General features: G+C 35.8%; 1 protein-coding gene across 1 annotated transcript; it reads left to right on the top strand.

Annotated features, from left to right (window-relative positions):
- The first annotated feature begins 8,244 nt into the window (after positions 1–8,244).
- Positions 8,245–11,953, top strand: LOC107821281 (inositol diphosphatase DSP1). The gene is made up of 5 exons (XM_075228562.1): positions 8,245–8,573; positions 8,701–8,794; positions 11,297–11,357; positions 11,464–11,507; positions 11,614–11,953. The coding sequence occupies exons 1-5, from the start codon at positions 8,347–8,349 to the stop codon at positions 11,797–11,799; spliced, it is 612 nt and encodes a 203-aa protein (XP_075084663.1). The 5' UTR covers positions 8,245–8,346; the 3' UTR covers positions 11,800–11,953.
- Positions 11,954–14,399: the final 2,446 nt, after the last annotated feature.

Raw genomic sequence — 14,399 nt, 5'->3', positions numbered from 1 at the left:
GTCCCCAGTCTTGAAGTACCTAAGACGAGCTTTCCGATTGTATTATCGCTCAATAATTTGTTTCTGCACTGCCATCCTTATTAGAGCCGCTTCTCTCCTTTCTTCAAGCAAATCGAGATTTATTCGCATCTCTTCCCCATTTGATTCTTCGGTTGCTTGGGTGTATCTTGTACTTGGTTTACCTATTTCAACTGAGATTAGGGCTTCAATACCATACACAAGTGAGAATGGAGTCTCTCCCGTACCTGTCTTCGCTGTCGTCCGGTAGGCCCATAAGACTCTTAGTAATACTTCCAGTCACTTACCTTTTGACTCCTCTAATCTTTTCTTCAAGTTATTAAAAGTTTTATTGATTCAGCTTGTCCATTAGCCACAGGATGATAAGGTGTTAAAGCTATCCTTTTAATCTGCCAACTTTGAAAGAATTTTGTGATTTTCCCACCTATGAATTGCGGGCCGTTATCACATACGATTTATTTTGGAAATCCAAATCGGCATATGATGTTTCGCCAAATGAATTCCCTGACTTCTTTTTCCCGCACCTACTTGAAGGCACCTGTTTTTACTCAATTGGTAAAATAATCTGTTAGTACTAATAAAAATCGTACCTTTCCTTTGGCTTGAGGTAGTGGACCCACGATATCCATCCCTCACTTCATAAAAGGTCATAGTGCAATAACCGGATGTAATAACTCCACTGGGCGATGCATGTTGTTTCCATATCGTTGGCATTTGTCACACTTGGCCACAAAACTTTCCGCATCTTCTTCCATTTTTGGCCAATAATATCCTGCTCTAATTAGAGTTTTTACCAAGGATCTTCCTCCTGTGTGATTTTCACAATGTCCCTCATGTACTTCTCTCATCACATACTCTATTTGAGAAGGTCCAAGACATCTTGCTAAAGGTCCATCGAACATCTTTCGATATAGTTTGCCGCGATCCAAACAATAACAGGCAGCTTTTCGTCGAAGTGACTAAGCCTTTTTTTTATCTTCAAGTAGAATCCCGTACTGCAAAAAATTAATGATCTCATTTCTCCATTCTCAAGTTAAATTATTGAAATTTACCTCGTGTTTTTCCTGATCGAGTGTTGAATGAAACAAATGTATTACAGAAGCATTTTCTTCATTTGTTACTTCTGCAATGGATGCGAGATTAGCCAACGCATCTACTTTAGCATTTTCCTCCCTGGGTATTTGCACGATTTTTCAAGATTGGAATTGTCCGATTAAGTCTCGTGACTTTTCCAAATATTGTTGCATCCTCACCTCTCTAGCTATATAAGTCCCCTGCATTTGATTAACTACAAGCTGCGAGTCACTTTTGATTATAATTTGCACTATTTCGAGCTCTTGTGCCAATTCCAGACCTGCAATTACAGCTTCATATTCTACTTCATTGTTAGTAATAGAATGACACTTTATTGTCTGCCTTATGGTTTCTTCTGAAGGTAGGATTAGAACAATGCCTAAACCCGCTCCTTTAACATTTGAAGAGCCATCAATAAATAGGGTCCAGATACCCAGATTAGACCCGTTGAACACCTGCAATTCCTTTTCTGCTTTTGGTACTATCCCTGGGCTGAAGTTTGCCACGAAATCTGCTAAAACCTCTGATTTTATCAAAGTTCTAGGTTGATATATGATATCATATTCACTAAGCTCTATAGCCCACTTGGCTAATCTACCAGATAGTTCTTGCTTATGTAATATATTTCTTAAGGGGTAAGCGGTCACTACAGAGATAGGGTGACATTGAAAATAAGGCCTCAACTTTCTAGATGCCATGATTAGTGCTAAAACAAGTTTTTCTAAATGAGGATATCGAGTTTCAACATCCAATAAAGATTTGCTAACATAATAGATAGGAGATTGTTTACCTTTGTCTTCTCGTACTAATACTGCACTTACCGCCATTTCTAACATATCGAGATAGATGAGTAGCCCTTCTCCATCCTTTGGTTTAGCCAGCAATGGTGGGTTTGATAAGTATGCTTTTAGATTTTTGAGTGCTTGTTGACATTCCTCAGTCCACTCAAATTGGCTTTGCTTTTTCAACACTAAAAAAAACTTAAAACTTTTCTTCGAAGATTTAGAAATAAATCTTCCCAATACTGCTATCCCACATGTCAACCTCTGCACCTCTTTTTTGCTCGTGAGTATGTCTGATATTTTTTTAATGGCTTTAATCTATGTAGGGTTTACTTCTATTCCTCGGTTAGAAACAAGGAAACCTAAAACTTACCTGAAGACACGCCAAATGCACACCTTTTGGAATTTAACTTCATATTGAATTTGCGGAGAATCTGAAATGTATCAGACAAATGTTGGATGTGATCCTCCGCCTGTGTTGACTTGACTAGCATGTCATCGATGTAGACTTCCATAGTTTTCCCAGGTGTTCTTGAAACATTTTCGTTACTAACCTCTGGTACGTGGCTCCAACATTCTTTAGACCGAAAGACATGACTTTATAATAGTAAGTCCCCCTGTCTGTAATAAAGGAATTTTTTTTTCTCATCTAAAGGATCCATTATTTGATTATATCCTTAATAGGCATCTAAAAAACTCAACAATTCATGTCTTGTAGTAGCATCAATTAGTTGATGTATGTGCGGTAAAGGAAAAGAATCTTTAGGACAAGCTTTATTCAAGTTAGTATAATTTACACAGACTTGTCATTTACCATTCTTTTTTGGTACCACTATAGTATTAGCTAGCCAATTAGGATATTTTACCTCTCGGATAGACCCGATTCTTAAAAGCTTTTGTACCTCATCCCGAATCACCTGATTTTTGAAGGATCCTTGCTTCCTTTTCTTCTGTTTGATAGGTGGATATGTTAGATCTTCATTTAACTTATGGGGCATCACCTCCGGTGGTATACATGTCATATCAGAATGTGACCAAGCAAAGCAATCTGTGTTAGCTTTTAAGAATTCAATTAACTTACCTTTTATTTCTGTGCTCAGGTTGGTTCCGATGTAAACTTTTCTATTCGGCCAATATATAAACAACACCATTACTTCGAGTTCTTTCAATTGTTGTTTTGATGTTTTCATTCTCTTCTGGCTCTTAAATGATTCCAGGCCTTGAATCTACATCCGTTTGCCCATCCCTAGTTGAGGTTTGTGTTGCTAAATCCTCAACTAAATTCTATAATTGCTATTTTTTTATCTGTAACATCATTCTTTATGCTTAAATCTACCACTGAATTGATATTTCTAGAAGTCTGTTGATCACCACGGATTTGTCTAAATCCCTAGTGTGAAGGGAACTTAATAACCTGATGTAAAGTAGACGGAACAACATCCATATCATTAATCCAGGATCTGCCGAGAATCATATTATATGCCATGTCCGTATCTGTCACTTGAAATTTTGTATCTTTGACAACTCCTTCTACGAATGTGGTGAGCATTATTTCCCCTTTTGTAACAACGCTTGAATTGTCAAATCCAGATAAAGTACGTGTTTTGGGCACTATTTTGTCATTAGCTTGCATCTCGTTTACCGCTCTTAAAAGAATGTTATTTACAGAGCTACCTGGATCAGCAAAACTCGTTTCACATTAGTATCATGTACAAGTAAAGATATTAACAGTGCATCATTATAAGGGATCATCACGTCATCTACGTCTGCATCATCAAACATTAGGCTGTCATTTTCTAAAACTTGGCGAACTCGTTTTCTGTGGGTAATTGTGACTTTTGATGTCTTTTTTGAAGTCGTATATGTCACACCATTGACCTCCTCTCCTCCGCTTATCACATTAACCGTTCTTTTTGGTGACGGAGGTTTTGGTGGCTCTTGTCTATTCTTCATATACGTATGCTTACCCTTCTCACTAAACAAATCGGTTAAATAACATTGTTTTAACAAATGCTCTATCTCACCTTGTAGCAATATGCAATCTGCTATTTTATGACCGTGGTCACTATGAAACTCGCACCAGAAATCGGGATTTCTTCTGTTAGGGTTCGATCTCATTTCTTTTAGCCACCGCACCTTATCTCCTATACTTCTTAAAACAGCTACCAACTCAAAAATGCTAACATTGAAACTGTAATCACCAATTTTTTCCTTAGTATTAACATTGCTATCCAGCGTATCTCACTATTTTCCAAACTTGGATGATGAACCTGCATCTCTGTCTCTTGATCTAGAACCATTCCTCGTGTTTTCTTATTTAGAACATGAATCCCGTCCTGCTGGTCCCATGTAAGGTTCGTACATATTCTTACTGGACCTCTTTTCAGTTTTTGGTTGCCTCAAACTTGCTCTTTCATCTCCCCGTGACTGAGTGATAGTATCTTCCTCTATCAGCAGCTTCGTGCTATACCTCTTGTAAACATCATTCCAAGTTGTAGCAGGGAATTCTCGTAAGCTTTCCTCGAGTCTCCTCGTGGCTTCTGAGCTTTTTTCATTTAAGTTACTTGCAAATGCCATGGCCGCTCAATTATACGGTACACGCGGTAACATCATTCTTTCACGTTGAAATCTATCCACAAATTCCCCAAGTAGCTCTGTATCTCCTTGTTTTATTTTGAAGACATCTTCCATCCTCTTTTCAACTTTTTCAGCTCCCGAGTGCGTTTTTATAAATGAATCTGCAAGCTCAGCAAAAGAATCAATAGAATTTTCCAGTAAAAGAGAATACCATGTCAGTGCTCCTTTTGTGAGTGTTTCGCCAATTTTTTTGACCAGCACCGACTCAATTTCTTGCTTGGTTAAATCGTTGCCTTTCACGCCAGTTGTAAATGCAGTTACATGATCTCGTGGGTCAGTTGTTCTATCATACTTCGAAATATCGGGCATCTTAAACTTTTTTGGAAGTGGCAAGGGAGCGACACTAGGCTTCCCGGGCTGTTGTGAATATTTATCAATATTCACTCCTTTAATCACGGGTGGCACACCAGATATTTGTTCTATGAGATCATGAGTTACTTCTGCAAAGTTAGTACTAAAATTTGTAAATCAGAATTATTTGGGGTACCTGACATTCCATCGCGAGATTCACTGGGAGTTCCTCCGCTGCCTGAATCATCAAGTCCCGAGCATGGTTTTCTATGGTTGCAGTGTTGTTTGGAGGTAGAGTTGGTGGTACAGTTGGTAATCCACTAACGAAAGCTTGAATGACATTGTTGATGTGCTCTGCAATTAGCTGTTTCAATGCATCTTCAGCAGTTTGATTTCCCCTTGTTGATTATTCGTATGTGATGTTGATCTTTGAGGTAACCCCTCTCGAGAGTGCTGGGGGTAAATTTTGGGGTGAAAGGATTGGTTCACCCTTTTGTTGATTCTACTGGTTCAGTTGGTTTTGTTGGTTGTTGTCATTGGCAGTCGACATGGCTGTTTGGCAGAAAAATAAATTTGGAAAGTGAAAAGATTATCAGATTCCCGCTAACGGAACTAATTTGTTAACCAAAAATATATCTTTCGGTCAAAGACTAATTTTAGAAGACAATGGGCTTCTGATAACCAAGTTTTTGCTCACTTTCTCAATGACATCGAAGGAAAAGAACAAGAATAAATAAAAAAATAATTGATTGCAAAGTTAATATCAAGAAAAAGCATAAAAGTAAAGTGAATATATTCCAATATTATCTCAGATGTCTTTACAAGTGAAATTCTCTCCCCTTATATAGAGGTTTACACATATAACGTTTCGTTTCTTTCCATTTATGCTAAATCATTACGATCATTAATTACATTAATGATCCGTTATAATTGGTAATTGTAATTGTCCACGAGATTCTATAACAATTTTGATTTCCCTCCTCATTAATTGAAGATTCATGAATCTTCCCTTTTTACTGTCTTAATTCAATCTTTGCCAGCTGTTAGGTTCGGTACTATTTCCCTCCCGTGCCTTTTCTTATTCTATCAAATAAGACTGCCACGTGTTGCTATATCATTGCTCTTACGTGTTATGCCATGTCAGCAGTATAATATTCCACGTGTAGCTTTTTTTACCACCAATACAGTTAGATTCTTATAACTGAATGGAAGAGCCTTGCCGTAGCTAGTAAAATTGTTGCCATGTGACCAGGAGGTCACAGGTTCAAGTCGTGGAAATAACCTCTTGTAGAAATATATGATAAATTTGCGTACAATAGACCCTTGTGGTCCGGCCCTTCCTAGGACTCCGCGCATAGCCGGAGCTTAGTGCACTGGACTGCCTGTTGGAAAATTATTGATATCTCAAAAGATAATGTTCATCATGACTTAGAAAATCTTTTCTCTTCTTAGTATTATTTACATCTACTTATTATTTAGTAAGTTATTTTATAATTAATAGAGTCAAACTAGCCGTTATCTAGCCATTGGAGCAATGCTTATATAAACATGGTCTTTGGAGAGCTAAAGACACACTTTCTAATATTACTTTCTGAATCATCTTTTCCTCCTATATGTTGGTTTCTTTCTTGAGTTTTCTACTAGTTTTGTTCCATGTTTAATAACTGGAAGAGCTTGTTAAATCCTGGGTGATACACCTAATTTTATTTATCACTGTGTGGGCGAAATATCCTTAAGAACAATATCCTTGACATGCCTCAAGCTTTGATAAATCCTATTCTCCATAACCAATTTTTTCCAACACTTCCCTCTATAACTGAATGGAAGGAGAGTTTTGGAGCAATGGTAAAGTTGTTTCTGTGTGATCTATAGGGTCACGAGTTCGAGTCATGAAAACAATTACTAGTACTTATATTATGGTAGACTGTCTACATCACAACTCTTCCTCAAGCTCTGTTTCAACATGGAATACTTTGTACAATGGACTGCCCTGCCCTGCCCTGCCCTATGACTGAATGCCAATGGTTTCCAATTTGGTCTCGATACGTAATAAAATTGGTTGAGTGCATTATTTTACAAAAGTCCCTTTCGAAGCTTTTGTTTTCTTGCCCATCTTAAAGTAGTAGTGCCCAATATTTTTCTCATTTATCTCTAACCACAGATACAGTAACTTTAACTGTCCAAAAAGGACTTTACACTATGGACACCTTATCACATACCAAATTCCCACTTGGCTTCTCTTACTCATCACCTCAACTTAGTTTTAATATTACTCTATTTTGATCCATAAACAGTTAAACAACTAATTTAATCAGATTAGTCACTTCTAGATGTGTTAGGTAGGAGTTACCTTATATATCAAACAACTAACTTGCAATTATGTTTATTTGAATTTGAAGCCATAAATCTAAAGTTAATGAGGATGCCTTATTTCATGATATATTATGGTCATAGGCCAAATCAAATTATTTTCATAATCATCTACTTATATTATAAGTTTTCTTCAAACAAAACATGAGAAGGCCTTATAATTTCAAAATGGAAAATTCTTAGAAATGAAGTCTTGCGTAATTAGTAAAGTTATTGTTACATGACCAGCAGGTCACATGTTCGAATCGTGAAATTTTTTTACAGTAAGATTGTGTATAATAGAGCCTTGTAATCTGATCCTTCCCCAGACTCCACGCATACCAGAAGCTTAGTGCATCGAGATATTTATGAAAAGGAAAACAAGATAACAACCCACAAAGACCAAATTGTTTGTTATACTTTTTCATTGTTACACATCAATTTTTTTGATAATATGATATAATAAAATAAACTATTAATCAAAATAAATATTATATTAAAAGTAATAACATAATGTAATGAGTACAAATAATTCTTGTGGGAAACTATTGGATTTGTTGTTGTGGAGTATAAAAAATTAATATATGGTGTTAAACTTGAGATGAAGTGAATCAAGGACGGAGTTAGGATATAGTTTACAGGTTCGATCGAATTCAATAACTTTAATTCAAACTTATTTGTTTAAAGAAATTCATCAAATAACGTATAAATTATTAATTTATAACCCCAGTAAATTAAAAAAGGACTAAAAAAAATCCTGAATTCCAAAACTTTAAATCTTGGCATCGCTTCTGAAGTGAATACAACAACAACAACAACAACAACCTACTATAATCCCACTTAGTGAGGTCTGGGGAGGGTAGTGTGTACGCAGACCTTATCCCTACCATAGGGTAGAGAGACTGTTTCCAAATAGACCCCCGACATCCTTACCTGCAAGAACTTCGGACCTTCTTAAGTGAATAATAAACGAAATAAAATATCATTTTTCGTAAGCGCTTGAAAGAAATAAAATGTAAGGAATCTAAAATATTCCTTAAGATTCCAAGGAATCAAACCAAATCCAATTACACTACTGAAATTCACTCACCTTATAAATACAATAAAATTCACATTCAAACTCTCTTTAATACTTTTTTCAATTTCCTAATCAAATACGTAATCTCTGTCATTGACTTGGCGCCACCGCAGAGCAATGCGATTGGAAAACGGCGACGATCGGTCCACGTGTCACCGTATTGAAAACTCCGACGGCGGCGCCGGCGTTTCGCCGGAGTATTTTTCTCCGGCAATCGACGCCGCTGAAGGACTACTCGTTCCGCCTCTCAATTTCTCTATGGTTGATTACGGTGTTTTTCGGTCTGGTTTCCCTGATACTGCTAACTTCTCCTTTTTGCAAACCCTAGGCCTTCGCTCTATCATGTTAGTTCGTTCGTTCGTTCGTTCATTCATTCATGTGTTTGTTACTTAAAGTATCGTTTTTTTAAAATTTATTTTAACGATGTTATTGTTGTTGATTTTTCTTTTTGTTTGAATATTTTGTGTGTAGATATTTGTGTCCTGAGCCATATCCTGAAGCGAATGTAGAGTTTTTAAATGCGAACGGAATACGGCTTTTTCAATTTGCCATTGAAGGATCCAAGGTAGGATATGAGAGTTGTGGTTGATGTTAAAAGCTATGTGATCATTATCTGATATATCAGTGCATGAAACTGTTGTAATTCATTTTTTTGCGTGGACTAAATAAATATTGGAAATATCACGCCGAGTTGGTGTTTCAAAAATACAAACATAATACTCCAGTAGCTATGCTGGTCGGAGGTAACAGGTACTCAATGGAATAGTCAAGATGAGTTCAAGCTGACCTGAACACCACCGTCATTAAAATAAGTTACATACGTAGTGTATAATTAGCTTATATGCAGTCCTCTTCGAACTATCCCAACAATTTATACAAGTTGTAAGCATTAACAGAAAGACTTGTTTAAGTTTATACTAAAAATAATCAATTCACTCTTTTTCTTTATGTGATATCGGCTGTTGGTGATAACACATTGTTTTTGCTCTCTAATTAGCTAAGTGACTTGTTTTGGAGCTATAACAGAAAGTAAAAGTGGGGGTTAGTTAGCTGCTTATCAAGACGAAGTCTATTTATAGGCATTGGATATATACTCAATCTGTTTGTTATCATCCTTAATTGTTCGAATGTGTGAATTTAACTGATTTGTATAGCATGAAAGAGATTAATTCATAATTTTCTGGCTAAACTGGCATTAGGATGCATTTTTCTTCAAGGAACAAAGTCAAAATGTTTTGTGGTATTAGTTTGTAGGAGACAAGGTTATAAACTTGTGTGGTCTAGAATATTAGTCATTTAGCAGTCCGTTGGAGTAGTCACCGAATTGACCCTTGGTTTTTCTGTTAGCTTTCGTGCAAATGAACTAGATATTTGGCTTTTGTGGCTCAGACTTCAAAAAACTAGTACAGGTCACGCCAAAGTCTTTCACTTGTACTTGAGGTTGCATGGCCCAAATCTGTTCTTGTTTTAAACTGCAGGTTTTTCACGTTTTATATTCATCAAATAGGAGTTGAGTTAGTTGTATGTGATAGGAGTAAAGAACACAACAGTATGTGATGTGTCTGTTTTTTCAGATAGCTCGAAACCTATAATATGTTTAAAGTCTTTCACCACAGAAGCTTTTCACCTGTAGCTTCATGTTGTATTTTTTATTCTATGTTTCTCTCAAGGATCTAGTTACTTAAAATTCCTCTCCTCTTAAATTGCACTCTGCTTTTACAACAAAATGCGAGTATAGCTACAACTTCCTACTACTGCTTTCTTCTCAACTACCACTCACCATTACTCATCGCAGTTCATACTTCATAAGGGCCCGCTGCAACTAGTGCTACTTGATCATTCTTAGCACTTATTTTGTTTTCCTTATATTTTTTCACTAGATTTTAGCTTTCCTCTGTTCTTGATGCATGAACCTAGCCATAATGCGTAATTGTATCAAGGGAATTACAAAAGTCAATTGAATTATACTATGATTGGCTTTAGCTCTTCAGTTTGTGAAATATTGCCCTGGTTCCGGTAATATTACAATACAGGTAATGCTGCAACCAAAATAATTCCTAACTCAAGAGAGGAGGTAGGGAGTTTCTTGTGGATTCCCATAATACTCAAGAAAAATTGTCCAATTCTAAGTGAGATTAGGTGTTTATTGTAGTAGTTGTCCTGTTGGAGCTTTGCACTTCCTTGGAGAAAATCTTCAACTGTTGCGTAGTAGAGAAAGAAATTCATCCACTAGCAATATACAATATGTGATTGTGTTCTTTTCGAATTCACCAGTAGCAGGTCATATTAGCTGTAGGACTCTCCAAAATTTTCTTATCCCAACTAATTGGATTGTTAAACAGGAAGATAACTAGATGATTGACTGAGGAGAAAAAAGGACGATTCTGTAGGGTTCTCAAGTTTATTACTGTTAGTTTGTCATATCTATAATGATAGATACGACAAAAAAAAAATATCTATAATGTTATTTGACATATATCTCCTAATCAAGTCTTATGTGTTATGACTGTTTTTCTTTTATTACCTTCTTATCTTGAGTAGCCTTAGAGGAAGTTGAATCGTTGCCTATCAAACTTGAAATCTTTCGTATTTGTCATACCCTCTTCTATGCTTTTGGTTTTTAATTATCATATGCTAGCTATGAGTTCTCTCTGCTGTCTGAATGCTGGACAAAGCTACTCTACCCTTTTTGGTCTATCTCTGTCTCCTAAACTGAGGCTTCGAGTAGTTAAACGTCCTTGTCTATTCTTGTCCTGTAACAACTATACCACAACTTATCTGGATATTTGAAGCTCTTGGTTAAGTGAAAAGATATATATCCATTATGGAGATGGTTTGGAATTTTGACGGAGTATTGTTATGGTCGCAGTCTATACCGGAAGGTACACGTACTAAAAACATTAGTAGCAGCATATATGAACATTGTGCTATGTCTTGTTTGCAGACATTTTAGAATTTGCATATGATTATGCAAGCCGTGTATGTGAATGTTAAGTTATTTCTTTCTAGTTGTTGATACGAAGCAAAAAATTTCATGTGGATAAGTACTTGACTATTTCTCATGCAGGAGCCACCATTGGTCAACATCCCAGAGGAAACAATAAGAGAAGCTTTGAGGGTTGTCCTTGGTAAGTTTGAAAGGTTGCATTTTATTTTCTCTCTTGCTTTAGGTTTCTGTCCACTAGTTTTGATAACTAATTTGTGTATTACAATTTCACTGGATTCTTTCTGTAGATGAAAAGAACCGCCCTCTGTTAATTCACTGCAAAAGAGGAAAGGTATTCCTTCATTTCTCTTTGTTTAAAATTTCTAGCTTTCTTATATAAATAATCACACAACATTCCTCTGACCTCCATTTCTGTCATCCTGTGGTATATTATGCAGCACCGAACCGGTTGTCTTGTGGGGTGCCTCAGAAAATTACAGAAGTGGTGCCTTACTTCAATTTTTGATGAGTACCAAAGATATGCTGCTGAGAAAGCTAGAGTATCAGATCTGAGGTTCATGGAGTTGTTTGACATATCTGGCTTCAAGCAGCCACCGACATTCTGTTCACATATCAAGAATTAAATGGATAAAATGTACAGTACGAGAGGCAATTTTGGTTTTCATTTTTAGCTGAATCAATATTTTTGAGTCCACTGCCAAGAGTATTGGATTCCTTCATATGAACTTTGTGTATGTTTTTTCTCTAGTATCCAATTCTTCTTATCATTTGGACATAGTCTCTCTTTGTAGAAAGTAGATGGCATCTATTAGATATTGCTATGGCCTATGATAAAGGGTCTCCTCCTTTACCGATTTCTTTTGTGTTCTTTTGATATGGATTGAGAGTTGTAAAGTTGCATCATTTTGCTTATTAGAGGGAAAGGGAAGGTTGCCTTGGAAAAGGCGAAAGCTGTCATAAATCAGTAAATGATTATTTGAAACTACGTTGTTCGGATCCTCCAAAAATGTTGTCAGAGGATTCTCCAAAATTTGATTGTGGACCTTATCTCAAAAGTCAAAACCAACTCACCTGGAATCAATCAAATTATAGTAGTACACCTTTGTGTACTTGTGTTACAAATAAGCCCACAAGAAAGTTGGTTTTAACTTGATTCCGGCCCAACACTCTTTGGGCTTTGCCCGTTTGAGTTGAAATACACTTTCGACAAGAGGGGTAAGCAACCCCCACTTTCAACCGAGAGGTTGTGAGTTCGAGTCTCCCCAAGAGCAAGGTGGGAGGTTCTTGGAGGGAAGGATGCCGGGGGTCTATTTGGAAACAGTCTCTCTACTCTAGGGTAGGGGTAAGGTCTGCGTACACACTACCCTCCCCAGACCCCACTAAGTGAGATTATACTGGGTTGTTGTTGTTGTTGTTGTTGTTGATACTATAAGCTATAGCCCAATCATGTTTAGATGCACAATACCAGCCAATTCAGAAGAGATAATGGTTTTTGTTTGGATTCGAAGCCACATTAAAGTGATATAATTTTTCTTTTTTAAACAAATTTATTTAGGTCCGCAACAACAACAGCCATTAGACTATAATTTCAATTTGTGGGGGTGATTTGCACAAATAGAACACTTTGGGTGTCATTCTTGATTTTTTGATCCTGCTTGTCCCATAGGTAAAACTTCAAGTTTAACAAGTATTTCTCTGTTGTCCGTTGCTTACCTATGGACAACAAGCAGGAATCAAAAAATTAAGACCATCCATTTTAAGGTCATTGACCGTAATTTCCTGAATCTTTAGTGCGAGGTTTGAATTTTGAAATGAATGATCGTAAACTACAGAAATTATAATGTTTTATGCATATATAAAGTAAATACAAAAACAATACTTTAGTTATACTTTCTAGAAAAGATTGAACCAAAAGTCTCAACTTAATTGGCCAACCTCAAAATCTAAGTAACTGAAATTCTTTAGAGAATCTAGCAACAGCCAGTAACAACGTTGTTGTCAAGTTCAAAGGATTTATTAAAATTAGACAAATCTTTTATTGACAGCAACTAAGATAGATTTGTCTTTTTCATTTTCGTTACTTGTTAGCTATCAAAACTTTTCCCAACCACATGAAACGTATGTTATCCTAGTGTTTTTAAAATTATCAACTCTTATCTTTTGCTTCCTAATATTTCAAAAATCCTTGCTTTTGCTATTATTGTGTTCTCTTCCTTTGCATATATTATTTTTTATAGAGGCCGATCAAAAATTTTAATATGAGTTTCTATAATAATCTCAAGTCAATCTATATGATAACTGGACTAATGAATTGGGTTCCAAGCTAAATATTCTTATACTTTTAATGATTTTTTTAGTACAAATACATGGTCTATGCAAAAATTATTGGGTTCACGGAAACCGGTAACGTTTGCTCTAGATTCGCCCATGATCTTTTAAAGCTCGTTGACTCATAGACGGAATCAGGAATTTTAGTTTATAGGTTCTAGATCACAATCATTTTTGCTTATTGAGTTCTGGATAAATATTTTATATATATAAAAAGAAATTCTAAATATAATTGTAGGATTTGAGTCAAAACACTAGGTTCTATCGAACAGGTAACTTTAATAGTGGCTCTGCCTCTACGCTTTCCTTTCTTTTTTCCAAAATTTTCTCTTATATTTAAGTAAATATTCTAATTCAGAGTAGATTTTCATGTTATCTTAAACAAACCTTTGAGAAATGTGTAACTTGGCATGAACAGTTACTAATTATATGATAATACCAAAAGATTAAATACATAAGGAGATAAAACATTCCCTCATTAGTTCCTACTACATATATCTTATTTTTAAGATTACAAATTTTATTGTCACTTTAAGAAAATTTTACACCATTAGATCATTTTCACCTATTAAAGCATGTAAACTGTATTAATTTTAAGTTAACAAATCCACATTAATGCTTCATATACGAACTAGGCTAACTCTCCTTTTTAAGTGGTTGGTGCAGCATAGTCACTTTTAAGCTCGCTATATAAAATATATTTACAATTTGTATTGCATTTAAAGATTAACCAGTTCATCCAAATTTCAGGACTAAGTATCTTGAATTTGAAATTTCAGGACTTATTGTCCTGAATTTTTGAGCTGCTAATTTGAAATTCAGGACTAACAGTGTCCTGACTTTCTGAACTACTAATTTAAAATTCTAGAAAATAAGATTCGAGCTTCAGGACACA

The sequence above is a fragment of the Nicotiana tabacum genome, chromosome 13 (assembly GCF_000715075.1).
Source record: "Nicotiana tabacum cultivar K326 chromosome 13, ASM71507v2, whole genome shotgun sequence".
Lineage (NCBI taxonomy): Eukaryota > Viridiplantae > Streptophyta > Magnoliopsida > Solanales > Solanaceae > Nicotiana > Nicotiana tabacum.
The sequence above is the reverse complement of the archived record's forward strand: the minus strand, read 5'-3'. Positions and strand labels throughout refer to the sequence as shown.

What these genes read in the sequence shown, in the direction of transcription:
- LOC107821281 (XM_075228562.1), top strand. Translation starts at nt 8,347, where the DNA reads ATGCGATTGGAAAACGGCGACGATCGGTCCACGTGTCACCGTATTGAA. An exon ending in CTAGGCCTTCGCTCTATCAT is followed by an intron (nt 8,574 to 8,700) that starts GTTAGTTCGTTC and finishes TTTTGTGTGTAG; the next exon opens with ATATTTGTGTCCTGAGCCAT. An exon ending in TTCACTGCAAAAGAGGAAAG is followed by an intron (nt 11,508 to 11,613) that starts GTATTCCTTCAT and finishes TATATTATGCAG; the next exon opens with CACCGAACCGGTTGTCTTGT.